Below are 27,778 nucleotides of genomic sequence, written 5' to 3' on the forward strand. Positions count from 1 at the left end.
TGCAGATGGAGGAGGAGAAAGTGGGTTCCCAGACACGCATCCTTTGTTTGAACAGAGGGGAGTATGGTAGGATGAGAGAAGAATTGGCGAATGTGGACTGGGGGAGCGCGTTGGAAGGTAGGTCTGCTGAGGAGCAGTGGAGGATCTTTAAAGAGATCTTTCTTGGTGCTCAGCAGAAATTTATTCCGATGGTCAAAAAGGACCGTAGGAGGAGAGGTAATAAGCCGTGGATAACGAAGGAGGTGAAGGAAAGTGTTAAATTAAAAGCGGAGGCGTTTAGAGTAGCTAAGAGTAGTGGGCGAGAAGAAGATTGGGAGAGATTTAAATGTCAACAAAGATTGACAAAGAAGTTGGTTAAGAAGGGTAGGAGAAACTATGAAGCTGGGCTAGCGCTTAATATAAAAAAGGATAGCAAGTTTTTATAAATATATAAAAAGGAAGAGGCTGTCTAGGGTGAACGTTGGTCCCTTAGAGGATGAGAAGGGGGACTTAGTGGTAGGGGATAGGGATATGGCAGAGGTCTTGAATAACTTTTTTGTTTCGGTCTTCACGGAGGAGGACGTGAATAATTTGCCGGATGGAAAGGTGGTAGGACTGGAGGGTCTCGATGACATTACTGTTACTAGAGAGGTGGTGCTCGACAGACTGGAGGGGCTGATTGTGGACAAGTCCCCAGGACCGGATGGAATGCATCCGAGGGTCCTGAAAGAAATGGCGGAGGTGATAGTGGATGCCTTGGTGATTATTTTCCAGACGTCGCTGGATTCCAGGGAAGTGCCGGAAGATTGGAAAACGGCTAATGTTACGCCGTTGTTTAAGAAGGGTGCCAGGCAAAAGGCGGGGAATTATAGGCCTGTTAGTTTAACGTCTGTTGTAGGTAAAATGTTAGAATCCGTCATCAAGGAGGAAATAGCGAGGCATCTTGAGGGGAACTGCTTGATAGAGCAGACGCAGCACGGTTTCCTGAAAGGGAAGTCGTATCTGACAAATTTACTGGAGTTCTATGAGGATGTGTCTAGGACGGTGGATAGAGGAGAGCCGGTGGATGTGGTCTTTCTGGATTTTCAGAAGGCGTTTGACAAGGTACCTCACAAGAGGTTATTACAGAAGGTCAGGGGGCATGGAGTTGGGGGTAGGGTGTTAGCGTGGATAGAGGACTGGCTGTCAAATAGGAGGCAGAGAGTGGGGGTCAATGGGTGCTATTCGGATTGGCGGATGGTGACTAGTGGAGTGCCCCAGGGGTCGGTGCTGGGGCCTCAGCTATTTACCATTTATATAGATGATCTGGAGGAGGGAACCGAGTGTAGGGTGTCGAAATTTGCTGATGACACCAAAATTGGTGGAAAGGCAAATTGTGCGGAGGGTGGGGAGAGTCTACAGAAGGATCTAGATAGGCTGGGCAAATGGGCCAGGAAATGGCAAATGGAATTTAATGTTGGCAAGTGCGAGGTGGTCCACTTTGGTAGGAATAATGGTAGGAAGGATTATTACTTACGTGGAGAAAAACTGCAGCAGGCGACGGTGCAGAGGGACCTCGGGGTCCTTGTGCATGAGTCGCAAAAACCCAGCTTGCAGGTGCAGCAGGTGGTCAGGAAGGCGAATGGGATGCTGGCCTTCATCACGAGGGGGATTGAATATAAAAGTAGGGAGGTCTTGCTGCGGCTGTATAGGGCATTGGTGAGGCCGCAGCTGGAGTACTGTGTGCAGTTTTGGGCGCCGTACTTACGCAAGGATATTTTAGCCTTGGAGGGAGTGCAGAGGAGGTTTACTAGGCTGATGCCGGAGTTGAGGGGGTTGAGCTATGAGGACAGGCTGAGTAGATTAGGCTTGTACTCGTTAGCGTTTAGAAGAATGAGGGGAGATCTCATTGAGACATATAAGATGATGAATGGGATGGATAGGATAGAGGTGGAGAGACTCTTCCCGCTCAGAAAGGACAGTAGGACTAGGGGGCATAGCCTCAAGATAAAGGGGGGGCGGTTTAGAACAGAGTTGAGGAGGAGCTTCTTCACTCAAAGGGTGGTGAATCTCTGGAATTCTCTGCCCGTTGAAGTGGTGGAGGCTGCCTCGCTAAATATTTTTAAGACGCGGGTTGATGGGTTTTTGATGAGAGACGGGACTAAGGGTTATGGGGAGAGGGCGGGAATGTGGAACTGAGCCACGACAGATCAGCCATGATCTTATTGAATGGCGGGGCAGGCTCGAAGGGCTAGTTGGCCTACTCCTGCTCCTATTTCTTATGTTCTTATTATGTTATGTTCTTAATAAACCTCCTCTGAACTGCCTCCAACACATTTACCAAATGCCACATCAACGTCCTATATAACTAAGCATAAATGGCTTTACTTTTGAATCAATTCCTCCAGTAATAAAGGAAAGCATATAATTACTTGCCATACTTGTGCACCAACCTTTTGTGACTTGGGCACTAAAATACCAAATTCCTCTGCACCTTGGAATGCTGCAGCTGCTCTTTGTTTAATACTTTTCAGTCTTCCTGCCAAAGTGAACTTAACTTTTTCCACGTTATACTCCACCTGCGAGATTTCTGCCTCTCACTCAACTTATCTATTCCATCCCCAATCTTATGTCCTTGTCACAACATATTTTTCTGCCCATCATTGTGCCACTTGCAAATTTAGCTACCATCCCATTAATTCATCCAAGTCACTGATATAAATGTTAAAACGTTGAGGCCCAAGAACAGACCCCTGATGACCTCCACTCAATTTACGCATAATACCCAAAAACATAGAAGCAGGCCATTCAGCCCATTGAGATGCTCCACTATTTAATAAGATCATGACTGATCTCGTAATAATTCTCAACTTCACTTTCTTGCGTTATCACCCAAAACCATTAATACCCTTATTGATTTAAAAATCTGTCTATATCAGTCTTGAATATATTTAACAACCCAGTATCTACAGCTCTCTGCGGTAAAGAATTCCACTGATTCATCCCCCTCGTCACTGTCTTAAATGGGTAACCCCTTATGACATTATGCATACTCTCTGTTTCCTGCTCGCCAGTCAACCTTCAGTCCATGCGAGTATGTTACTCACTACACCATGAACTTGTCTATAATAACCTTTGATGTAGAATCTTATCAAATGTGTTCTTGAAATCGAAGTATAGCACATATGCAGATTCCCCTTTATCCACATCGCATGTTACCCCTAAAACGAACTCCAATAAATTGGTTCAATATTATTTCTTTTTCACAAAACCACATTGACTCTTTCTGATCACCTGAAGTGCCCAATTATAACCTCCTTAATGATCAATCCTAACATTTTCCCCATGACAGATGCCAGGCTAACTAGCTTATTGTTCCCCGTAGCACAGCAAATCAATTTGGCTGGTAACTTCTTCAAGTCACTTCATGATCCTCTTGTTTGATCTTACCCTCATTACGTATCAGAGAATAATTTTCATTCTTCGGAAAATTTTGAGTTGAATTCTGAAGAGTCAGGCAGGTAGTGTGTCTCAGGAGCGGTAACCAGAGGATCATGGATTTCAGACCTTGCTGGTTTCCAGAGAGGAAAAAAAATCAAAAGCCCTTAATTCAGTGAAAAAGGACTCATGAAAACTAAATGATGAAATTAGAAATCACTTTGGAGTCAAGGACACACCAATCATTAAGGAGTGAGAAACAGTAGGGCACATGAAGCCATGCCAATGCAGCAACTTATTAAACTTTTCCTGGGCTACATGGGGATCACTAAGCCACTCAAAATGTCAGGTGTGCAAAACAGATATCTACTTGCAATGCTGGTGCACTAGTGTAGCAACTCTCCAAACAGGCCAGCACGTTTTATTACTCATTTAAAATTCTTGTATGGCCACTGAAGCGAAATGTGCGGTTTTCCTACTGCTGGTTTTTGGAAGCCGAATTTGAGATATCCTGTCTCTCTCTCCATAGATGCTGCCAGACCTAAGTATTTCCAGCACTACTTTTCATACATCAATTTTCATGATGCAGAAAGTATCATGCAAACTGAAAATGTTCAAATTCTCAGAACAGTGTTGGCATTGATAGGTAATTATTCTTTTAAGTGCAACCATCACACATCAGATGTCATATTCCAAAGTGCCAAAAATAATTTAAAAAAGACTGGCATTTTCTGAGTGGGAAATTTGCAAACATCTGACAATCTGAAAACTTTGCTAACCAAACAGCAATTAAACTACAAGTGACCTCAATACTCCTTAGCCCACTTCCCCAGAAGGTGCACCTGAGCAGTAACCTTGATCTCCAGCTGACTCCTGACCTCAGACTATATGGCAACACCACAAGCAATCAGGAAATATACACAAATGTAAACACACCCGCACCCAAATATGTCTATCATATATTAAATTTGGGTTACTGGCACTCATTAAAATAAAAATTACTCCTTTTCACTGTTAACTCTGTCAAACTGCTTAATATGCCACAGCCACTGGAGAAGGTGCAGTCAAGGGGCAAGTGAGGCATGAGACTGGAGCAGGTGGTGAATCAGGAGCTGCCAAAGTTTGTATGCAACTGCTGATGGCTCTTTTCCTTAGAATACAACGTAACACCACCCAGCTTACATCTTAAAGGAAAAATATGAGTGAGAGAGCACGATAGCGTGAGAAAAAACATAAGTCATGAAAAGCGACGATAAAGAGAGATGAGTGAGACATAATCAGCCAGACTGGAGACTGGCAAAAGTGGCCTTGCCTCTGATATACCTTGTGCAATGATACACAATATCAAATGAGTCTCTATTCAAACTTCTGAGGTTAATATGTACTTCCGGTGTCACAATAACTTCTTGCAACACTCTGCCCAAGTTATTAACCACTCCTGCATTGCAAAAGTGACTGCAATGTAGTGCTTTGTAGAGTGAAGCACTTTACGATGTCCCGAGGTTGCGAAAAATCCATAGAAGTCTTTTTAAGTCAAAGTAAAACTCTTGCATCACCAGGTGGCAACAAGTGGATACAACTGAGAGAGTAACCCTGGGAGTCTTCAACATTGACTCCAAACCCAATGAAGTCTCATGGCATCAGGTCAAACATGGGCAAGAGAATCTACTGTTTGATCACTTTCATCAATCTATATTTTCTAGATGTATCCATTATTAATAGTAGTGGTAGAAGTGACTACCTCACCTTGTGAAGACAAAGCCTCATCTTCATATTAAGGAGGAACAGATAAAGAACAAACCTAGCAGTTCAAAACTGGGTATTCATGAAATACCTTAGGCCAACAGCAGAAATGGAATCATATACAAGCACAGTCTATAACCTCATGACCCAGCATATCTCCCACTCTAGCGCTACCATCAAGCCAAGGGTCAACCCTGGTTCAATGAGTACCTTAAACATTCACTCCTTCCCAGTGTACAATGCCAGAAGTGTGACTATAAGATGTTCTGCATCACCTTCCAAACTGGTGATTTCTACCACTTAAAAGGTAACGAGCAGCAAATGCATGAGATCACCATCATATGCAAGTTCCCCTCCAAACTGACTTGAAAAAATGTCACCATTCCTTCACTGTCAAAATCCTGAAATTCCATTCCAACAGCACTGAGAGTGCAACTACACTAGAGGGTAGGCAGCAGTTCAAGAGGTCAGCTCATCATGGTGATGAATAAAAAATGCTGAATGTCACTGAAACTCACACCAATGACATAAATAGATTCAATAGCAATAGTCATCAGCACGCTATGTGGTTAAATCTGAGGAGTGGTATAAACTGGATTCAAAGAGCACAGGCTCACAGGATGACTGAATAGCCACTTTCTGCACTACCTTGACAGGACACCACGATACAAGCCAAGAACTTCCAGATTCACTCTCCAGACCTGGCTGACCAACCAGGAGGGAATGCTACCATTTGCTTTAAGCAATGCTATGGTAAGAGACGCTTGGGTTGTGGACTTTGTGTGCACGTGGTGGTGGGGGATACAGAAAGTACACGTGTGTGTGGAGTGAATATAAACCAGGGCTTCTATTCATACCTGTCGTCCAGTGACCCATCCTGAATTGAGCCACCCAATAAGGACAAGATACGTTTCTACTGTAATGTTTCCAAAGCTGCCACTATTAAGAATCCATGCCTAACCCCCAACAGAGAACTATAAACAGTCATGGGTACTGGCATCATCATTCAGTATTAAAGACGGCCAGCTTTTTTGTGACTGATGAAACTGATTGAAAAGTGGATTCAGCATACACAAGGTTGAGAATCTGAACCCCTCAGATGTGACTCATCAGCTGATCTTTACTTTCAGCATCAGCAATGAGTCAGCCCTTTTGGTCGGAGGTCCTTTTTTTCACACTTCATCTTCACACAAAAGGGATTCAAACCATCTCCCCATGACATTTAATGGCATTACCAATGCTGAATCTCCCACAATCAATGCTGACAAGAAACTGAACTGGGCTAGTCACAGAAATACTGTGCCACCAAGAGATGACGTGGAGATGCCAACGTTGGACTGGGGTAAACAGTAAGAAGTCTGACAACACCAGGTTTAAGTCCAACCGATTTATTTGATAGTAAACTCACAAACTTTCGAGGTTTCCCTCTTTGTCAGGTGAGCTCTCCATTTACCTGATGAAGAGGGAAACCTCGAAAGCTTGTGAGTTTACTATCGAATAAATCGGTTGGACTTAAACCTGGTGTTGTCAGACTTCTTACTGTGTTTGCCAAGAGGAGGTCAGAGGCTAAAAATCCTATGGTGACTCTCCAAAGCCTATCCATCGTCTACAGGGCATAAGTCAGTTCTGATGGAATACTCTGCACTTGCCTGGATGAGTACAGCTCCAACAACACACAAGAAACTATCCAGGATAAAGCAACCCACTTAATTGGCAGCCTTTCCACAAGAGATATAATCTTCATATATTGTTGTATCACAACCATGAGTCATAGGTGGGTGGGTTTGGAGGAAATTAAACACTGGGTGGGGGCAGAGGAGAAGAGAGAGAGAGAGCTTGACAGCCTGAGATGTGAACGTATACATCCACAGCATACCTTTACCAGGGATTACATGGCTAGGGCCTGGGTGGGAATGTTGTCAGTGCGGGCTTAATGGGCTGAATAGCCTCCTTCTGCACTGTAGGGATTGTATGATTTATGGCCCAATCAAAGTGACAAATTTTTCATGGAAACTCCACTTTGGTTACAATAAGCTTCACTTTTGGAAGCTCTGAGCAACACCATCTGGTGGATCAAAATATACATGAAGTTCAAGGGCAGGATTTTAAATAGAACACATACTATTCTTTCCATCCCCAACCTGTTTAAAAAAATAGTTCTAATTTTCAGAGTTGATCATCTCACTGCCACAATATTATATAGGCTTTGATCAAATATCGCATCACTTACTCAGCTTGAAGCATAATATGCTCAAGGACACAAAGTCACAGCAGCAAAAAAGTTAGAGCAAAATGTAGAGAGGATCAACCTGCCATGCCTATAGGAGATGATGGTCACTCCACTCTATGTGCGCCAATCTGTATGCATGGCATGAGGTTACAGGTGTCATGTGCCTCCATTACTTGCACAAGGTCATAGAATCATACAATGCAGAAGAGGCTGTTTGGCCCATCAAATCTGCACTGATATGCGAGGAACATCGTCAACCTAATCCCATTTACCAGCATTTGGTCCATAACCTTGAATGTTATGTCATGCTGAGTGCTCATCCAGGTACTTTTTAAAGGACGTGAGGCAGCTTGTCTCTACCACCCTCCCAGGTAGTGCATTTCAGGCCAGAGGTAAGGGAATCTAAAACTAGAGGACATAGGTTTAAGGTGACGGGGAGAAATACAGAAGAGGGGCAATTTTTTCACACAAAGGATGGTGAGTGACTGGAATAAGTTGCCAGAGGTAGTAGTAGAGGCGGGTACAATTTTGCCCTTTGAAAAGCATTTAAACAGTTACATTGGTAAGATGGGTACAGAGGGCCAAATGCGGGCAATTGGGATTAGCTTAGGGGTTTTTAAAAAAAGGGTGGCATGGACAAGTTGGGCTGAAGGGCCTGTTTCCATGCTATAAACCTCTATGACTGACTGGGTAAAAAGGGTTTTCCTCACATCACACATACCACCGCACCCCCCCCCCCCCCCCCCAAACCTCCTGCCCCTCACCTTGAACCGATGTCTCCCTCTGACTGATTCTTCAACTAAGGGAACAGTTGCTCCATATCCATTCTGTGTCCCTTGTAATCTTGTACACCTCGATCAGGTCACCCCTCAGTCTTCCCTGCTCCAACAAAAACAATCCAAGCCTGCCCAACTCCTCTTCATAACTTAAATGTTCCATCCCAGGCAGCATCCTGGTGACTCTCCTCTGCATCCCCTCCAGTGCAATCACATCCTTCATACAACATGGCGACCAGAATTGCACACAGTACTCTAGCCTCAAAGTTTTATAAAACTTCAGCATGACTTCCTTGTGTTTGTAATCTATGCCTCGATTGATAATGATGCCCAAACATATCAAAGTCCCTTTGATACACAGCATTTGCGCGGGTCATGCCATTCATTGAATGCTTTCTTGTCAAATTATTCCTTCCAAGTGTAGCACCTCACACTTTTCAGAGTTAAATTCCATCTGCTATTTATCTGCCCATTTGATCATTCCATCTATATCTTCTTGTAGCCCACTACTACAGAATACTCTGGGGAAAAGAAATGTGAGAAGTGCCATACGTAGTTTATCCCTGTTAGGTGAACACCAACAACCTGTCCTGGTCCCCCCCCCCCCCATGCCGACACTACAGTTAAGAAAGCCCACTAACGCCTCTACTCTCTCAGAAGACTAAGGAAATTTGGCATGTCAGCTATGACTCTCACTAACTTTTACAGATGCACCATAGAAAACATTCTTTCTGGTTGTATCACAGTTTGGTATGGCTCCTGCTCTGCTCAAGACCACAAGGAACTACAAAAGGTTGTGAATGTAGCCCAATCCGTCACACAAACCAGCCTCCCATCCTTTGATTCTATCTACACTTCCCGCTGCCTCGGCAAAGCGGCCAGCATAATTAAGCACCACACACACCCCGGACATTCACTCTTCCATCTTCTTCCGTTGGGAAAAAGATACAAAAGTCTGAGGTCACATATCAACCGACTCAAGAACAGCTTCTTCCCTGCTGCTGTCAGACTTTTGAATGGGCTTACCTTGGTTTAGGTTGATCTTTCTCTACACCCTAGCTATGACTCTAACACTACACTCTCTTGTTTCCTTCTCTATGAACAGTATCTTTATAGCGCACAAGAAACAATACTTTTCACAGTATGTTAATACATGTGACAATAATAAATCAAATCAAAAGCATCTCACCCTAGGTGGAAATACCAATGAACTTAAAGGCATTTCAAACCTAAAAAAATTAAAGTTCAACACCAGTGGAACTACTCCAAGACTGAATTCCTGCCTATAAATTCACTAGCATGACCATTTTTGTCAAAAAACCACTTTTACAAAACATATATTCATAGTTTCTATCATGGCCCAGTCGATTTCACAAGAAAATCTCAGGTTTGATCTCCCTTCCTACATAACAGTGGCTCAGTTTCAAAAGTTCTTAAATGGCTGCGGAGTGCGCTGGGGTTCCCGAGGTTATGAAACATGTGAAATACATGGGATCTTTTTCTTCCCAGTTAGTTAATCTCAGCTGTGTCGGCAAAAAGCATGCTACGATTGATTTTCAATGCAGAACTGGAAGGTGCATATGGTTTGGTTTACCTCAGCTATAGTGTGCTCCCCAGTTAAAAAGTGTGCTGGTGCACAAAAATTATTTTGTAAATTGAGTTTGTGTCTTTATATGCCCTGTTTGTGAACAGAACTCCCACTCACCTGATGAAGGGGCAGCGCTCCGAAAACTTGTGGCTTGTGCTACCAAATAAACATGTTGGACTTTAACCTAGTGTTGTGAAACTTCTTACTGCACAAAGAGAACCCATGGAGAACAAATATAGGGTTAAGCAGTCAAACTGCGCACGGTAAGAATAGAATGTCGACAAACTGCAATAAAGGCTCAAGAAAAAATACAGCAAACTGTGAAGTATACTGTAACTGCCTGAAAATACTGAAACATCAGTAAAATAAATAAAACTATTTGATTACAGACTGCCATAGGATTCTCGATACTCAGGAGAAAATTGTTGGTAGTAACTAACTCCTAGAAATATAGATGAACTGAGGTAGGAAACTGAATCATTGGTGAAAGCTTCTCATCTATTTGTACAAATAGAATGGGTTGCACATTATTTCAAATGAATTCTTGCTCTCGTAACAACACAAAAGCCCATGGAAAATGGTTACTATGGTTTGTAAGGCAGAATATTTGATAAGAAAATTCAACAAGTTTTTTGATCATTTACTATTACAGTTTTGACATACTGAACCAGAATAAAAACCAAAAGAAGCGTTTAAGATGAGGAGTCTTTTTCTCCTGTATTAAAAGGCCCTTTAGAACACTTAATAGTAAGCACCTTTTCTCATTCTAGCCAATATCCCCGTATCACACTCTGGATGTTGGGCTACAGGCAGTTTCAAAAATCCAGTCAGGGCTTCATCCTGACCTCCAACTCAAGTGACAGTCCTTCCCCTCCCAATCGCTCACTCACTACAAGGGTCACTATGACACTCTGATCACCACATACATGCCAACATCCAAAAAGATATTGGGTTTCTTTTTCACTCATTCCCCCTCCAAATATCCACCAAATGCAACCCTATCACTACTAAATTTCCACCATATGAATCCTTGGCCATCATCCTCTCTTCTGATGGAGCCTCTGTCTACGCAGAGGGGGTCTCCCCCTCTCCAGGCCAGTGGAGAGAGGTGGGGGGGGAAGGGCTCCCCCCTCTCGGCCTGGGGGGGGGGGGGTCCCCCCCCACCTTTCTCGGCCAGGGGGGTCTCCCCCCACCTCTCTCGGCCAGGGGGGTCTCCCTCCCCCCATTCTCCCTCTCTCAGGGTAGTTGTCCATACCGTGTTGTTGTTGGTGTTGTTTTTCAATCTCAGTCTCCGGCATCGCCACTGCCGCGTCCCCGGGACCTCACACTGCGCATGCGAACTGGCGATGTTCACACTGCGCGTGCGCACGCGACCGGGCGATGGTCACACTGCGCGTGCGGATTGGCTCTGGTCCACTGCGCATGCAAACTGGCGAGGGTTACACTGCGCATGACCATCGCTGGAGTCGTGCACGGCGCATACGTGCACTTGAGGGCCTGAAACGAGCAGGTCATTTACCAGAATGTTGCCTGGTACGGTAGGAAGGTCTTACGAGGAAAGGCTGAAGGACTTGAGACTGTTTTGATTAGAGAAAAGGTTAAGAGGTGACTTAATAGAGGCAAACAAGATGATCGGAGGATTAGATAGAGTAGACAGCGAGAGCCTTTTTCCTCGGATGGTGATGGCTAGTACAAGGGGACATAGCTTTAAATTGAGGGGTGTCAGATATAGGACAGATGTCAAGGTAGGTTGTTTACTTAGAGTAGTAAGGGCATGGAATGCCCTGCTTGCAACAGTAGTGGACTCGCCAAGGGCATTTAAATAGTCATGGGATAAGCATATGAATGATACTGGAATAGTGTAGGTTAGATGGGCTTTAGATTGGTTTCATACGTCAGTGCAATATTAAGGGCCAAAAGGCCTGTACTGCACTGTAATGTTCACCAATCAACCAACACCCAATTACCCAGCACCATCCCCCAGGTGCCTACAACCATCACCATTACCCAACACCCTTCAGACTGCCCCACATCAATCAGCCATCAACTTGCAGCAATTTATCCATCACCTATCACCCATCAAACCCCACCCCATCAACCAAAAGCCAATCAACTCACACCCAATAAAACAGCAGCCAACCATCCTTTAATCAGGAAGAGAAAAATCCAATCATTGCCTTTTGACATTCAATGACATCAGTATTGCCAAATCCCCCATCCAACTACTTCCCATTGATCAGGAATAGAACTGGATTAGCTATAGAAATACTGTGGCTACTAGATCAGGTCTAAGGCTAGAAATCTCATGATAAGTAACTCACCTCCTGACTTCCCAAAGCCTGTCCACTGTCAACAAGGCACAAGTCAGTAGTGTAATGGAATGTTGTATATTTAAGGGATGAGTGCAGCTCTAACAGCACTCAAGATGCCTGACAAAAAGCCCATTTGATTATTTACCCCATTCCCTTCCTTAAACATTCACTCCCTCTACCACTAATGCAAAGTGGCAGCAGTGTACTATCTACAAGATGCACTGCAACAACTCACCAATAGCACTTTCTAATCCTATGACCACTGCTATCTAGGACATGAATAGCAGAGACCTGTGAGTATCAGCACCTGGTGGTTCCCTTCCAAGTCCCTCACCATTCTGAAGAAATGGCAATATCTTTCCAAATCATTGTCACTGGGTCAAAATCCTGGAACTCCCTAACAGCACAGTGGGTGTACCTACAGCAGCAGTTCAAGAAGACAGCTTACCACCACAATCTCAAGGGCAATTAGGGATGGGCAGTAAACACTGGCTGGCTTAGCCAACAATCCCTACTTACCGTGAATAAATTGAAAAAACTCTTTCTTCTAATTGGTGAATATGCAATGACATTGTGATTATAGTAACTTTTACAGTTCAAATGAACAGTCCATTAGATTTGTGAAATTTCCAGTGTTAGAAACTGGAACATATCTGATATCAATAAGGATACTTATTTCCGTTTTACCTATTTACCTCTTCAGCCAGTTACAAATCCAAAGGAAATAATGGTTGCTCCATCTATGTTCGAGGTGTTCACTTGTGATCATTCTTCAAAACAGACTGCTACCTGCACTGCATCCTCTCCCCTTTAAAAAGATGATATCGAGCTCCACTGTGTGCCATCTGATGCTCCTTTGTTCAGTGTTGGGAGAAATGGTTCTCATATCTTTCACAAGTGTTTTTACAGCCAACGTACTTTTTAAGTGCAGTCAGTATTGCAATCTGGGAAACATGGCAACTAAATTACACAATGTAGATATGCCAGCATTAGACTAGGGTAAGCATAGTAAGTCTCACAACACCAGGTTTATTTGGTAGCACAAGCCACAAGCTTTCAGAGTGCTGCCCCTTCGTCAGGTGAATGAGAGTTCTGTTCACAAATGGGGCATATAAAGATGCAAACTCAATTTACAAAATACATTTTTTGTAAAGTGCAGGATGTAGTCATAGCTAGGCTATAGAGAAAGATCAACTTAATGCAAGCTAAGTCCATTCAAAACTCTGACAGCAGCAGGGAAGCTTTTCTTGAGTTGGTTGGTACATGATCTGAGACATTCATATCTTTTTTCTGAAGGTGGAAAAGACAATGTCCTGGGTGCATGGAGTCTTTAATTACACTAGCTGCTTTGCTGAGACAGAATGAATGGGAGGCTGGTTTGCATGATGGATTAGGCAACATTCATGACCGTTTGTAGTTCCTTGCAGTCTTGGGCAGAGCAGGAGCCATACCAAGCTATGATACAGCCAGAAAAAATGCTATGGTGTATCTGTAAAAGGTTGATGAGTCATAGCTAATATGCCAAATTTCCTTAGTCTGAGAAATTAGAAGCATTGGTGGGCTTTCTTAACTAGTGTTGGCATGGGAGAACCAGCACAAGTTTGTTGGTAATCTGGTTACCTAAACTCTCAACCCTTTACATTCATCCCCATTGATGTAGACAGGGCCATGTTCTCCTTTATGCTTCCTGCAATGACAATCTTTGTTTTGTTGACATTGGAGGGAGAAATTGTTGCTGCATCAGTTCACCCAATTCTCTTATCTCATTGCTGTACTGGCTCCTCATTGAGATCCAACCCACTATGGTGGTGTCATCTAGAAACTTGAAAATCAAATTGGAAGGTAGCTTGGGCGCAGGTGTAGGTGCTGAGAACATCACTTTGTGGGACACCAGTGTTGAGGATTGTGGTGGTGTTGTCTACCATTACTAAACACAGCCTTGTGGAGTACCAGTTGAGGATGATTATGTTGCAGCTGTATGTTTTTAAACTCCATCCCTTTAACAACAAAGGCCAAAATTCCATTTAGCCTTAACTGCTGTACTACAAACCAACTTTTTGACACATGCACAATGACACCCAGCTCCCTCTGCACAGCAGTATGCTTTTCCTAATAAAATGGATGACCTCACCTGAAAGCTAGTGAATTTACTATCAAATCAGTTGGACTGAAACCTGGTGTTGTCAGACTTTTTACTGTACTCACATTTACCAACATTGTACTCCATCTGCTACACCTTCATCCAGATTATCTTTCTCCCTTTGCAGACTGTCTCCTTTGCACACTTCGCTCTGCCACTGTCATCTGCAAATTTTGACACCAGTACACTTGATTCCCCAACTCCAAATCATGTAAAGTCATTCCCAACATACTCCCTGGGTACCAAATCCCACAAGGATGGCAATTTCCTTCCCAACAGGACATACAATCTTGATTTGGACATTACAAAAGATGAGTCTTAGAATTCCAGATAAAATTAGCTGGCACCTCTAGCTGACTTGTCCATATTATCACTGTACCAGTTTACTCCCATTTAGTACTTTTATTGTATAGATAAATCAAGGGAGTTTACAAATGGAAGCTGGCAGGAAAAAGGATACAAGCCAGAGGGAAAGATTAGAAAGAGGGGGAAAGAGGAGATAGCCAAAAAGTTGGGCTTCTCAAAGCCTATTAAGAGAGAACCATATATAAAAAAAAATGTAACAATCACTTATCAGCCAGCAACTTCATCTACATTTATGACAAACCACACTACTAAAGCATGGTTAAGTTGCATATGCACATAACCCTTCTAACACTGTAATATTAAAAGGGGTTATAATAATGACTTAGGTAGGGAATTGGTATATCTGGAACTGGGTTCATGACCCATGGCATTTATAATGGGTGGTACAATTGCCTCAATGCCAGGGACCCAGTACAATTTCAGCCAAGCTGCTAGTTTCCAATATCTGCCTAATTGGTCCATGGTTAGGGACCAAAGTTCTACCCAAGCACATCAGCCTTTTAGAGCCAAGCATGGACGTTAGAGTTGCAGACAATGCTGAAAGCTGCAGACTTAGGATTGCACTGCTCTCAACTCACTCCATTGTGTCTGATCACTGCACAACACCAACCTTGGCGCTTTAAGCAATTGTATTGAATGGTATTACACAAAGTCCATGGAACAGCTGAATTGTTTATTGCCACCATTAACATTAGCAGGAAGTGAAGCATATCTAAACCAGGCATTAATCCCATGCCATTTAAGCACAGCCCTTGCCACTGTTAACCCCTACCCATAATGGAAAAGGCACCTAGTAAACAAACTGTTGACCCCTTGGAAATTGTGTCTTTTACAAGAATTGATGTGGAATAACGAACAATAATCAAAACAAAGCAATAGCTCAATATTTATTTGCCATTTCAGATACAATTAAGTCACACCAAGGTAAATGTGGAACATAATTGGCTCTGCTTCATCTAGAAAAGGGAAAGAAAGACAGACATGAAATTTGAACCAATTGAAGGCAACATTGCAAGTTTCAGCTTTTTAAAACACCAACTTTTATTTGGAGTACAACTACACTGTGTTGCTGGCACAGATCAGACAATTGCACTCATCTTTTTATCAGCACGAGAGTTCAAGAATACAGTTCATCATTTCCATGCACGAGCTGGATGCAGGATGTGCTCCTCAAATTTGGCCTCCCTCAGTTAGAGAAGCAGTGGCCAAGTGACAGCTCATTGAACTGTACTGGTTCCTGGCCAGACAAATATTAACTTTAGCAACTCAACATTGCAATCTCACCATAGCCTCTGATGCAGCTTCCCTATAAAAGAGATGGGAGACCATGCAGTTAGCAATGAGACAATCACCACTGGACAGGTCATGCAGACAGACAGCTGTGACACCTCAGATTAAAAACGGGCCAGAAGTTGAATCAGTCACTCATATGGCAGAATCATCATCATTGGTTTCATACAAAAGTGTAAGGAAGGATAGCTAAATCTCACCATAGCTTGTGATGCTCATTTGATGCAGCTTCCCTATAAAACAGATGGAGACCATGCAGTTAGCAATGAGACAATCACCACTGGACAGGTCATGCAGACAGACAGCTGTGACACCTCAGATTAAAAAAAAACGGGACAGAAGTTGAATCAGTCATTCATATGGCAGAATCATCATCATTGGTTTCATACAAAAGTTTATAGAAGGATAGCTAAAACTCACCATAGCTTGTGATGCTCATTTGATGCAGCTTCCCTATAAAACAGATGGAAACCATGCAGTTAGCAATGAGACAATCACCACTGGACAGGTCATGCAGACAGACAGCTGTGACACCTCAGATTAAAAAAATGAACGGGCCAGAAGCTGAATCAGTCACTCATATGGCAGAATCATCATCATTGGTTTCATACAAAAGTTTAAAGGAAGGATAGCTAAATCTCACCATAGCTTGTGATGCTTGTTTGATGCAGCTTCCCTATATTAAAAAGATGGAGACCATGCAGTTAGCAATGAGACAATCACCACTGGACAGGTCATGCAGACAGACAGCTGTGACACCTCAGATTAAAAACGGGCCAGAAATTGAATCAGTCATTCATATGGCAGAATCATCATCATTGGTTTCATACAAAAGTTTAAAGGAAGGATAGCTAAATCTCACCATAGGCTTATGATGCTCATTTGATGCAGCTTCCCTATAAAACAGATGGAGACCATGCAGTTAGCAATGAGACAATCACCACTGGACAGGTCATGCAGACAGACAGCTGTGACACCTCAGATTAAAAACGGGCCAGAAGTTGAATCAGTCATTCATATGGCAGAATCATCATCATTGGTTTCATACTAAAGTTTATAGAAGGATAGCTAAATCTCACCATAGCTTGTGATGCTTGTTTGATGCAGCTTCCCTATATTAAAAAGATGGAGACCATGCAGTTAGCAATGAGACAATCACCACTGGACAGGTCATGCAGACAGACAGCTGTGACACCTCAGATTAAAAACGGGCCAGAAATTGAATCAGTCATTCATATGGCAGAATCATCATCATTGGTTTCATACTAAAGTTTATAGAAGGATAGCTAAATCTCACCATAGCTTGTGATGCTTCTTTGATGCAGCTTCCCTATATTAAAAAGATGGAGACCATGCAGTTAGCAATGAGACAATCACCACTGGACAGGTCATGCAGACAGACAGCTGTGACACCTCAGATTAAAAACGGGCCAGAAGTTGAATCAGTCATTCATATGGCAGAATCATCATCATTGGTTTCATACTAAAGTTTATAGAAGGATAGCTAAATCTCACCATAGCTTGTGATGCTCTTTTGATGCAGCTTCCCTATAAAACAGATGGAGACCATGCAGTTAGCAATGAGACAATCACCACTGGACAGGTCATGCAGACAGACAGCTGTGACACCTCAGATTAAAAACGGGCCAGAAGTTGAATCAGTCATTCATATGGCAGAATCATCATCATTGGTTTCACACAAAAGTTTAAAGGAAGGATAGCTAAATCTCACCATAGCTTATGATGCTCATTTGATGCAGCTTCCCTATAAAACAGATGGAGACCATGCAGTTAGCAATGAGACAATCACCACTGGACAGGTCATGCAGACAGACAGCTGTGACACCTCAGATTAAAAAAAAAACGGGCCAGAAGTTGAATCAGTCATTCATATGGCAGAATCATCATCATTGGTTTCATACTAAAGTTTATAGAAGGATAGCTAAATCTCACCATAGGCTTATGATGCTCATTTGATGCAGCTTCCCTATAAAACAGATGGAGACCATGCAGTTAGCAATGAGACAATCACCACTGGACAGGTCATGCAGACAGACAGCTGTGACACCTCAGATTAAAAACGGGCCAGAAATTGAATCAGTCACTCATATGGCAGAATCATCATCATTGGTTTCATACAAAAGTTTATAGAAGGATAGCTAAATCTCACCATAGCTTGTGATGCAGCTTCCCTATATTAAAAAGATGGAGACCATGCAGTTAGCAATGAGACAATCACCACTGGACAGGTCATGCAGACAGACAGCTGTGACACCTCAGATTAAAAACGGGCCAGAAATTGAATCAGTCATTCATATGGCAGAATCATCATCATCGGTTTCATACAAAAGTTTAAAGGAAGGATAGCTAAATCTCACCATAGCTTGTGATGCTCATTTGATGCAGCTTCCCTATAAAACAGATGGAGACCATGCAGTTAGCAATGAGACAATCACTGGACAGGTCATGCAGACAGACAGCTGTGACACTTCAGATTAAAAAAATTGAACGGGCCAAAGTTGAATCAGTCATTCATATGGCAGAATCATCATCATCAGTTTCATAAAAAAGTTTATGGAAAGATAACTAAATCTCACCATAGCCTGTGATGCTCATTTGATGCAGCTTCCCTATAAAACGGATGGAGACTATGCAGTTACCATTAAGACAATAATCACTGGACAGGTCGTGCAGACAGCAGTGAAACCTTGGATTAAACTGGAACAGTAAAAACAGTTGAATCAGTCATGTTCATATGGCAGAATCTATCATAGGTTTCATCGCAAGTTTTGAAAGGATAGCTAAAAATTGTATTTAAAGCAGACATTTGCTTTCTGATCAGACAATTAGCCCTAAACCACCACTTAGCCAGAAAGCAACACCTATGCAAATATACTGCTACATTGGAAAAGCAGCTTTCCAAACTCACCTAGACTGGTGTCCCAATGATCCCACCACTTCAGGACTGGGGAATTCTGTAACAGAAAGTTATATCAATGCTGGTAACAACTGTGCATCTGACCAAATGTTAAGTGATGTGCCTAAATCAGTTAGAGCTAATATCAGAAGTCCTCACTGGCAACTCAGGTCTCCAAGTTCTCATCACAGGCACTCTTTCAGAAAATAGAATGGAGCAGAACACTTACTGTGCAAGAATCACAACAGTTCCAAACCCTGGAAAGAGAGCAAAATAAGTCTGTCACATGGGCTCATGAAAAACATTTCAAAAACAAAACATCAGTTTCTGTCAGTCACTTGTTTCTCCTCATCTATTCAGCGACCTAATTCAATCATCATACAGAAAAGGTCTAACCTGAAGCTTCAACATATTGAATGCCACACACCTGAACAGGGCTGGTTCACTAGCCCAGCTTCACATTGGAGACTGAAGCAGGAATCTGAAAAAGAAATCAGAACTCAGTGCAGGAAATGTCAAATGAAACTTGGCATTTATTTAAAGAGGAAATGTCAGATAGGAGCGAAAGACTAAAAGCTCAATCTTCATCAGTATCTGTTGAACTATGAGTTCATCATTCAATCCTCCATTAAACTGAAAACTCTGAAACAATGCAGCTCCACATGGTGACAAGCATGCCAGCTTGCTCTGCAGTTACATTACTCTAAGAAGGGCAATGTGCAGCTGTGTGTTAAAACACACACCTGGGGCTCCAACACATCTGAACACTTCAAGCCAAGCACAGGTCTCAAGTCAATCCTCAGTTCAGATGTGGAACTGCACAACTCATGACTACAAGCAAGCATTGTAACAGAGTTCACTCCATCAGTACCATCCACTCACCAATTAGTCCAGTCCTTTGAAAAGTCCAAGCATCTGAAAAATAAAGGCTCCATTAGACAACAGAAGTGACTTGCACACAGACAAAAGGAACACTCAAGGTAGAGGACAAACTAATACAGGTACATGCAGCTGGATGACAAAAGGCAAATTCACTATTCGCCACACTGGTAACAGGTGCAATGGATGCCATTCATCCCATTCTGCAGTGTCAGGATCAGCACTACTGCCTCAGCACCAGGGACCCAAAAGGTTTGTGTGGAATTTGCAGGTTCCCATATCTGCATGGGTTTCCTCCCAGTCCAAAGATATGGGCTAGGTTGATTGGTAAATTGATCCTTAGTGTCAGGGAGATCAGCAGGGTAAATACAAGGGGTTACAGGGACACAGCAGAGTAGTTGTTGGTGCAAGCTCAATGGACTCTTCTGCACTAAGGACTGTATGGTTCAGCAAGAGCTACATTGTCCAAAATAAATGTGGGTCACTGAAGTTGTGTCCCTCCCCCACTCAAAGTTGCAGAACAGCTCTACTTACAATATTAGGGGGTTACTTCAGGCATCACCAGCTGCCTACACTGGTTCAATGACACTGGCATTGTCACCCAGATTCTCATTACCTCAATACTCAACAGCAAGATCAACATCAAAATTTGTGCTACAGCCCCAGGAAAAACTCTCACCTCTGCAATCATTGCACATCAAGACTGGTCCAATGGCCAACTTCAAATTTGGAACCTGAAAGACCAAGGTTACCAACTCAGGGCAGGGGAAAAAAAGTCATAAGCTGCATGATATATGTTAAGAGGAAATGTCAGACAGGAGCGAAAGACTAAAAGCTCAATCTTCATCAATATCTGTTGAACTATGAGTTCCATCATTCAATCCTCAGACTGAAAATCCTGAAACAATGCAGCTCCAGGAAATGTCCAAGAAACAGACAGCAGTTACATTCGAACACTGGAGATGGAGGTGCAGTAGTACCACCACAATATGCTATAAAGCCTGGTGGTAGCAGATGCAGTAGTTTTTAAAATGAGCTTGGACAAAATGAAATGGAGGAAAATATCAGGGATATGAGACAAATTGGCAATCTTCGTTAAATGCAGTTCAGAAATGGGGCAATATCAGTGACACTCCACATCAAAAATCTGGATATGAAGGGACATGTAACTGCACACCTGAGACTCCATTTTAAAGGAGTGAGCATTGTAACAGGGTCACACTTTGAAACAGGGTCTACTTACCTTCCATTAGTCTTGTCCTTGGACAATGCATGTACCTGGAAAACAAAAATCATCATTAGACACTTATCAGAAATACAGCAGATTGGCTAAATGGAGCTGTAGTTACTGTCATAAACATTAATGTCTGGGGGAGGGAGGAATCCAGTTGTCCAGTTAGTATAAAAAGTTGCCGATTGGAAGGGGGTATGACCAAGAGGCACAGTGGAAGATCATGTATCGAGAGCCTGAACAAAGCGGGATATTAACACCCCCAGTAGGCTGAAATAACATTGTACTGGTTCAGTAATTGCAACCTCTTTCACTCTTTCTCAGAGAGATTCCCATTGTATTTGCATTAACATCATCAACAGTACAAATTAATGTTCCCAATTCAATGCAATTAAATTTATAACACACTGGGGACTAAGTTGGCATAATCACCACAATTTATCTAAGGGGCCATTAGGCCCAACTGGTCATACTTTTCCTAACTACTTGATAGAATGTCCAGGTTAATGAAAACTCACCACAACAGATTCCTGTATTTGCTGTGAACATTCATACCTGCAAAAGAGAGAAAGCTTAGACAGAATCACATCATTCTGCCCATCATGCCTACACAGACCAAATAAGCATCACATTTGTTATTCAATTTGTTACCATGTCCGTTAATACTTGCAGTTGAATTTACAGAGCATGCCAGACCCAAACCACACAAGTTTCATGTTTGCTCAATCTGCAAATTACTATAAGTCTCCTCTCCAAGTGTAGCAGCTGGGGTCATCCACATGTTCTAGCTGAGATTTAACCAATTGTTTTATTCAAGTTCAGCATACCCTCTTTGTTCTCTTATTCTATGCCCTTAATGTATACTTCCAGGTCCCAGTTTCCACAGCCACTTATTCACCATTACCCATCTATGCTACCTATCAAAATGCATCACTTCTCCAGAATTGAATCCACAATTGGCATAAATAAAAATGGCAACCTGTTGCAGTAAATCTGGAATATCCTTAAAACACCAGCAACCATGTGCCTCAGATACATTTCAACAGTGGGTTGTGTCTTCGTCATCCCGAAGTCGAGAGTAGCAAATAACCGTCATCATTGTGCACAGGATGAGATGGAGCTGGTAAGGAGTTGCCAGACTTGCAGGTACACCTGATATCAATTTCACTGGGACATTTCAGCTTTAAAATACTGAAACTTAAATTGCATACACAGTAAAGGAAGAGCGAGGCTGAAGTTACCTGAGCAGGCCAGATGGAGATTTGCTGGGCAGAAGCAATCAAACCTGGAATGAGATGATAGAATCACTCACAATCCTCAACATGGAAATCTGGTAACCAAAAGCCACAAGCCTCATTCAATAGATTTTCAGAAACACTTCTGACCACTACTCAGTAATCACTGGCAGTAAAGACTAGACACAAGAGCCAACAAAATAACTGCATGAATTACCCCTCACTCCTCCAGTGTAGTATAAACCTGGTTCTGCCCTGTAATGGTCAAAAGACCAGTTTTATACATTTTCCCTTAGATCATGCACTGCACTAAAACAGCAAACAGGGACAATGGATAAACAAGCCCTTGCAATAAGCAAAAAAAAAGGCTAAACAAAAATCACAGCAGTCTGACAGCATACGTGAAGATTAAGAGTCAACATTGTGACTGGATGATCTTTTGTCAGAGCAGAGGCTCATACTGTGGGGGTGGTGGTATTGGACAACGGAATGCAAATGAGCATACAGAAGCCTGAAATGTAGCAACAGCCCATTAATTACCAGAATGTGTGGGTGGCAGAACAAAGGTGCAAATTAGTAAAGGACTGCAGCAGTTGGCATGAAGGGGGCTAAGGTAACAGTGGGTAGATTTACGTACCTGAATTACTTAGCACTCTTCAGTGGGGACAGACAACTGGAAAACCTTTAGGAGAAAGGAACAGTCAAGGAGGGCCACAAAAAGGACACCTTAACAATCCATTCCTCACCGACCACATAATTCCACTTGCAGAACCCATGCTCAGCATGTTGTAATCGCATCACAGGGGCTCAGATGTCCCTACCAACATAGCCTCATCACAGCATGGTCCTGGGGTCTGGCACCAGCCCGCTCACCCATCTGGGAATCTGTGCCTTTTGTGTGGAGCCTCCCTCACCAGGCCTGATCTGCTACCACAATAAAACTAGCAGATAACAGAGAACAAAACAGCACAGGAATAGGCCCTTCAACCCTCCAGGCCTGCATCGATCACATGTTCCTAACTAGACCATCAGATTCTATCCCTCTATTCCCAGTCTGTTCACGTGGCTAACCAGGTAAGTCCTAAATGATCCTAGCATTTCTGCCTCAACCACCTTGCTTGGCAGTACATTCCAGGCCCCCACAACCCGCTAAATTACATCACCTACACATTTGTCTTGAATCTTGTTCCCCCTTAACCTTGAACTTGTGACCCCTTGTTTTTGTCATTTCTGACCTGGGAAAAAGCTTCCAACTGTTTGCCCTATGCCCTTCATAATTTTATTAACTTCTTTTAGGTCACCCCTCAACCTCCATCTTTCCAGGGAGAATGAGTCCTAGTTTACTTAATATCGCCTCATAGCTAAGGCAACATCCTGGTAAACCTTTTCTGCACTCTCCAAAGCCTCCACGTCCTTCTGGTAGGAGTGGAGACCAGAACTGGACACAGCATTCCACATGTGACCTAACCAACGTTCTATGTAACTGCATCATATGCCTTTTATACTCTATGCACTGTCTAATAATGTACACCATATGCCTTCATCACCTTTTCTACCTGTACTGCCCCTTTAAGGATCTGTGGGCTTGCACACCCAGATCCTTGTGTCTATACTCTTGATGATGCTACCATTTACTGTATAGCTTCCTTTGTATCAGATCCACCAAAATGCATCACCTTGTATCTACCTGGACCAAACCCCAACTGCCATTTGTCCACCTAATTTTCCAGCCTATATCACACCATATTCTCTGAATGTTCATCACTATCCACAACTCCAGCAATCTTTGTATCATAAAGAAACTTACCAATCAGACCCGCTACATCTTCTTCCAAATCATGTACTATCAAAAACAGAGGTCCCCCAGTACTGAGCCCTGCAGAACACCACTAGTCACAGACCACCAATCAGAAAAAGACCCCTTCACTGCTACCGTCAGTCTTCTATGGCCAAGCCAGTTCTGTGCCCATCTAGCTAGTTCACTTTTGAGATTTAACTTTTTCTACCATCCTGTTGTAAGAGACCTTGCCAAATGATTTAGTAAAATCCGCGCAAGCAGCATTCAGTCTTCCCTCATCAATCATTTTTATCACCTCAAAAAACTCAACAAAATTTGTAAGGCATGACCTCCCTTGTACAAAAGTATGTTGGCTATTGCTGGTGAGACTATTCAGTTATAAATATGCAGATTTTAAGAATCTTCCCCAACAATTTCCTTACCACGGACAACAAGCTCAGTGGCCTACAATTAACTAGGTTATCCTTGCTACTGTTCTTAAATAAGATGCTATCTTCCAATTTGCTATCTTCCAATTCTCTGGGACCTCGCTTGCGTTCAAATGAAGAAACGAATGTTTGTTAGATAAGATAAAAAAGAAACTAGAGGAGAGACTGAGATGATTGCTAAAAATTAGATCAGATTGGACACTATTCTTCTGTATGTATTATGCTGCACCTTCATAATCCACCCCCAGCTTCCACCATGTGGCTCACTGCTAGATTCACTCCTACTCTCGTCCCCACCAGCTTATGTGTGGCCTAGTACAAGGGATCGGTGTCTAGATGGTCCCCACCCTACCATACAGCTCTACAATTACAAACCTACCTTACTGACCTTCCATCGCCAAATGAGGCCAGGCCACTGCCGTCGCCGTTGTTTTATAAGCAGAGCGCGCGCAGGACGCCGGGATTTTGTCAACTCGAAAAGCGACGGCAGCAATCACGGATCTGATTGGTCCATCACACCATCAGCCGCATGACGCGCAATTCCATTGGCCCGAGCCGCACAGGGCGGGATCAAACGGGCGGCTGACGTCACCGGCCCCGGCGCCAGCCTCCCCGAGCACGTGGCTGGCCCGTTAGCAGGGGTTTCCGGACTGGAGGGCAGGGGTGAGGCCTCTTTATTTCTGAAGTAAATTGGAGCCTGCTTTGGAGTTTGACTTTAAACAAAGGATTCACCCGACTGCTGCGCTATAATGAGAGGTTGACTAAACTGAGCCTATTTTTGTAGCGTCTAGAAGAAGGAGAGGTGATCCGATAAGAACTAGGAGCAGGAGTAGGCTATCTGGCCCCTCGAGCCTGCTCTACCATTCAGTAAGATCACGGCTTTTGTGGACTCAGCGCCATTTACTCACCATAACCCTTAATTCCTTTACTGTTCAAAAATTTATCTTGCCTTAAAAATATTCAATGAGGATACAGCAGAATATAGATCAGTTGGAGACTTGGGCAGAGAGATGGCAGTTTAGTCCAGACAAACGTGAGGTAATGTATTTTAGAAGATCTAATACTGATAGGAAATATACAGTAAATAGTAGAACCCTTAAAGAATATTGATAAGGAAAGGGATCTGGGCATACAAGTACACAGGTCACTGAAAGTGGCAATGTAGGTGGAGAAGATAGTCAAGAAGGCGTACGGCATGCTTGCCTTCATTGGCTGGGGCACTGAGTTTAAAAATTGGCAAGTCATGATGCTTTATAGAACCTTAGTTAGGCCGCACTTGGAATATAGTGTTCAATTCTGGTCGCCACACTACCAGAAGGACGTGGAGGCTTTGGAGAGGGTACAGAAGATTTACCAGGATGTTGTCTGGTATGTTATATATGTATATTAGTTATGAAGAGAGGTTGGAGAAACTTGGTTTGTTCTCACTGGAACGATGGAGGTTGAGGGGAGACCTGATATAAGATTGAGAGGCATAGACAGAGTGGATAGTCAGAAACTTTTTCTCAGAGTGAAAGAGTCAGTTACCAGAAGGCATAGGTTTAATGTGCGAAGGGCAAGGTTTAAAGGAGATGTACAAGGCGGATTTTTTTTACATAGAGTAGTAGGTACCTGGAACTCATTGCCAGGGGTCGTAGTGGAAGCAGATACGGTAGTGACGTTTAAGGGGCCTCTTGACAAGTATGTGAATAGGATGGGAACAGAAAGATATGATCCCTGTAAGGATAGTGGGTTTTAGTTCAGTTGGGCAGTATGGTCGATGCAGGCTTGGAGGGCTGAAGGGCCTGTTCCTTGCTATAATGGCCTCAACTTCACTGAGCAGGAAATTCCACAGATTCACAACCCTTTGGGTGAAGAAGTTCCTCCTCAACTCAGTCCTAAGTCTGTCCCCTCTTATTCTGAGGCTATGCCCCTCTTAGTTCTAGTTTCACCTGCCAGTGGAAACAGCTTCCCTCCTTCTAATCTATTCCCTTCATAATCTTATAAATTTCAATAAGATCTCCCCTCATTCTTCTGAATTACAATGAGTATAGCTCCAGTCTACTCCATAGACTCTTGCACCTTCTGGTGAATCCTGCTTGACTTTTTATCCTGCTTGTTTTGGTTCTGTTCCTCTTGGCCAAGCCTGCCTTGAATATACTGTTGTTCAGCTCATCCTCTGATTCTAAACTTTGAGAACAGCAGCACAGAAGATGTACACTTGCATGGGCTGAACGTGTGAAAGCTGTTGCTTTCATCATCTTGTGGAATAATGTACTGGGAGTAATGGACAGTGCTGTAACTGGCAGACAATCCTGTTATTCACTCTTCATCAAGACAATCCAATAAATGAAACTTTTCAAAATACACACAAATCTCTCCAAAGCTGTTTATTTCCCCATGGTTCTGTCTCTGCCAATGGGGATTGGTGAGTAGCTCACACATGAGTGTTTTCAGCTGATGTCCTTCAATATTAGCAGTTACTAAATTGTCAACTCAATTTATTTCTGCTTCCACACCACTTATGTTGCAATGTTCTCTATCCTGTTATCATCCTCACACTAGGATTGGGCAATCTAATTAAGCAGAATTAACTTTTAAAATTAAAAGTGGGTCAATGCCAATAGCTTAGAGGGGAGAGAACAGAAAAAACAGTAAATGGGACAGTAATAAAAAGAGTAATTGATAAGTTCCTTGTTACCCCATGTCCAATGTGTCCCTCTAGGTAGATGTTCATCCTTCCTCCTCCTCAATCACTCCCTTACATGCCTCAACCACACTAACCCTTCTGCCCTCTTACCCTACCCTCAACCATGCTCCTGACCTTCTCCCTACCCTTAACCACACTCCCCTCTGCCCTTCTCTATCCTCAATCACACTCCCCTCCCATTCCACGAACTCTATGGCTAGAATTTTACTGCCCTGCCTGCTATAGGAATCTGAGGGGGGGACAGTCAGAAGGTTTTAGGACGAGCAGGGCAGTAAAACCCACCCATTGTCTAACTTCCCCTTTATAATTCAGTGTTCAGTTGACAGATGATCATCAATAAGGTGTCTGGAATAATCAAGAAATATTTTTCATCAGACTTTACTAAAGAGACAGGTGAACTGGTGTTGATTTTATGATGGATGACGAAAATTTTAAATCAATTGAGCTGAAGCACCAGACCTCTTAGTTACATTCTAGAATCATCCTCAAACCCTTAGGTGACTGCAGAGGTTCTTCAAATTATACTTCCAGACATTACTGTCTTCCTGAAATCTGGGCAATGGCCAACGAAGGGACTTCACGTGGCACAGTGGTTAGCACTATTCCCTCACAGCACCAGGGACCGAGTTCACTTCCCAGCTTGGGTCACTGTCCATGTAGAGTTTACACATTCTCTCCATGTCTGTGTGGGTTTCCTCCGAGTGCTGCAATTTCCTCCCATATTCCAAAGATGTGCAGGTTAGGTGGATTGAACATGCTG

The 27,778-nt window shown here is 43.0% G+C and overlaps 2 protein-coding genes and 3 non-coding genes across 39 annotated transcripts in view; all 5 read right to left on the minus strand.

Moving 5' to 3' along the window:
• Positions 1–11,073, minus strand: part of rabgap1l (RAB GTPase activating protein 1-like) — a 462,369-nt gene extending 451,296 nt beyond the window's left edge. For 2 of the 4 annotated variants that reach the window (XM_080196010.1, XM_080196008.1), the window contains exon 1: positions 10,989–11,073. The gene's annotated coding sequence lies outside the window, so the exon portion shown is untranslated. The remainder of the gene's footprint in view (positions 1–10,988) is intronic. The other 2 variants (XM_080196011.1, XM_080196009.1) reach the window with 1 other exon arrangement.
• A 4,352-nt stretch (positions 11,074–15,425) lies between these two features.
• On the minus strand, positions 15,426–24,805 carry LOC145347977 (uncharacterized). Of its 32 annotated transcripts, none has more exons than XM_080196015.1 (22): positions 24,709–24,753; positions 22,741–22,785; positions 22,110–22,153; positions 21,387–21,423; positions 20,881–20,915; positions 20,317–20,371; positions 19,641–19,673; positions 19,186–19,239; positions 18,918–19,015; positions 18,771–18,816; positions 18,439–18,471; positions 18,220–18,252; positions 17,795–17,828; positions 17,574–17,606; positions 17,357–17,389; positions 17,139–17,171; positions 16,921–16,953; positions 16,485–16,517; positions 16,262–16,294; positions 16,042–16,074; positions 15,836–15,857; positions 15,426–15,507 (listed from the first exon to the last, which is right to left on the minus strand). In XM_080196015.1, exons 9-22 carry the CDS (start codon positions 18,942–18,944, stop codon positions 15,466–15,468), a joined length of 468 nt encoding a protein of 155 aa, XP_080052141.1. In that variant the 5' UTR covers positions 18,945–19,015; positions 19,186–19,239; positions 19,641–19,673; positions 20,317–20,371; positions 20,881–20,915; positions 21,387–21,423; positions 22,110–22,153; positions 22,741–22,785; positions 24,709–24,753; the 3' UTR covers positions 15,426–15,465. The 32 variants fall into 32 exon arrangements, 24 of the variants coding, with proteins under 24 accessions (XP_080052141.1, XP_080052159.1, XP_080052158.1 ...); XM_080196033.1 differs by having other exon boundaries at positions 18,988–19,015; positions 24,709–24,752; XM_080196032.1 differs by having other exon boundaries at positions 18,439–18,559; positions 18,988–19,015; positions 24,709–24,751.
• LOC145348752 (small nucleolar RNA snR60/Z15/Z230/Z193/J17) lies at positions 19,302–19,384 on the minus strand. The gene has a single exon (XR_013887993.1). It is a non-coding gene; the product is annotated as a small nucleolar RNA snR60/Z15/Z230/Z193/J17 (small nucleolar RNA).
• On the minus strand, positions 20,440–20,523 carry LOC145348753 (small nucleolar RNA snR60/Z15/Z230/Z193/J17). The gene has a single exon (XR_013887994.1). It is a non-coding gene; the product is annotated as a small nucleolar RNA snR60/Z15/Z230/Z193/J17 (small nucleolar RNA).
• LOC145348748 (small nucleolar RNA SNORD79) lies at positions 21,153–21,232 on the minus strand. Its single transcript, XR_013887990.1, has one exon. It is a non-coding gene; the product is annotated as a small nucleolar RNA SNORD79 (small nucleolar RNA).
• Positions 24,806–27,778: the final 2,973 nt, after the last annotated feature.

This window comes from Carcharhinus amblyrhynchos, chromosome 9 (assembly GCF_965287045.1).
Source record: "Carcharhinus amblyrhynchos chromosome 9, sCarAmb.v2.hapA, whole genome shotgun sequence".
In the NCBI taxonomy this organism is placed as follows: Eukaryota; Metazoa; Chordata; class Chondrichthyes; order Carcharhiniformes; family Carcharhinidae; genus Carcharhinus; species Carcharhinus amblyrhynchos.

Coding starts and splice junctions, on each gene's coding strand:
- LOC145347977 (XM_080196016.1), bottom strand. CDS start 18,944: ATGAGAACTTGGAGACCTGAGTTGCCA. Junction 17,172..17,356: donor AAAGAGCATCACAAGCTATG/GTGAGATTTAGC, acceptor TTTTTAATATAG/GGAAGCTGCATCAAAGAAGC. Junction 15,858..16,041: donor AATGAGCATCACAAGCTATG/GTGAGATTTAGC, acceptor TCTCTTTTATAG/GGAAGCTGCATCAGAGGCTA.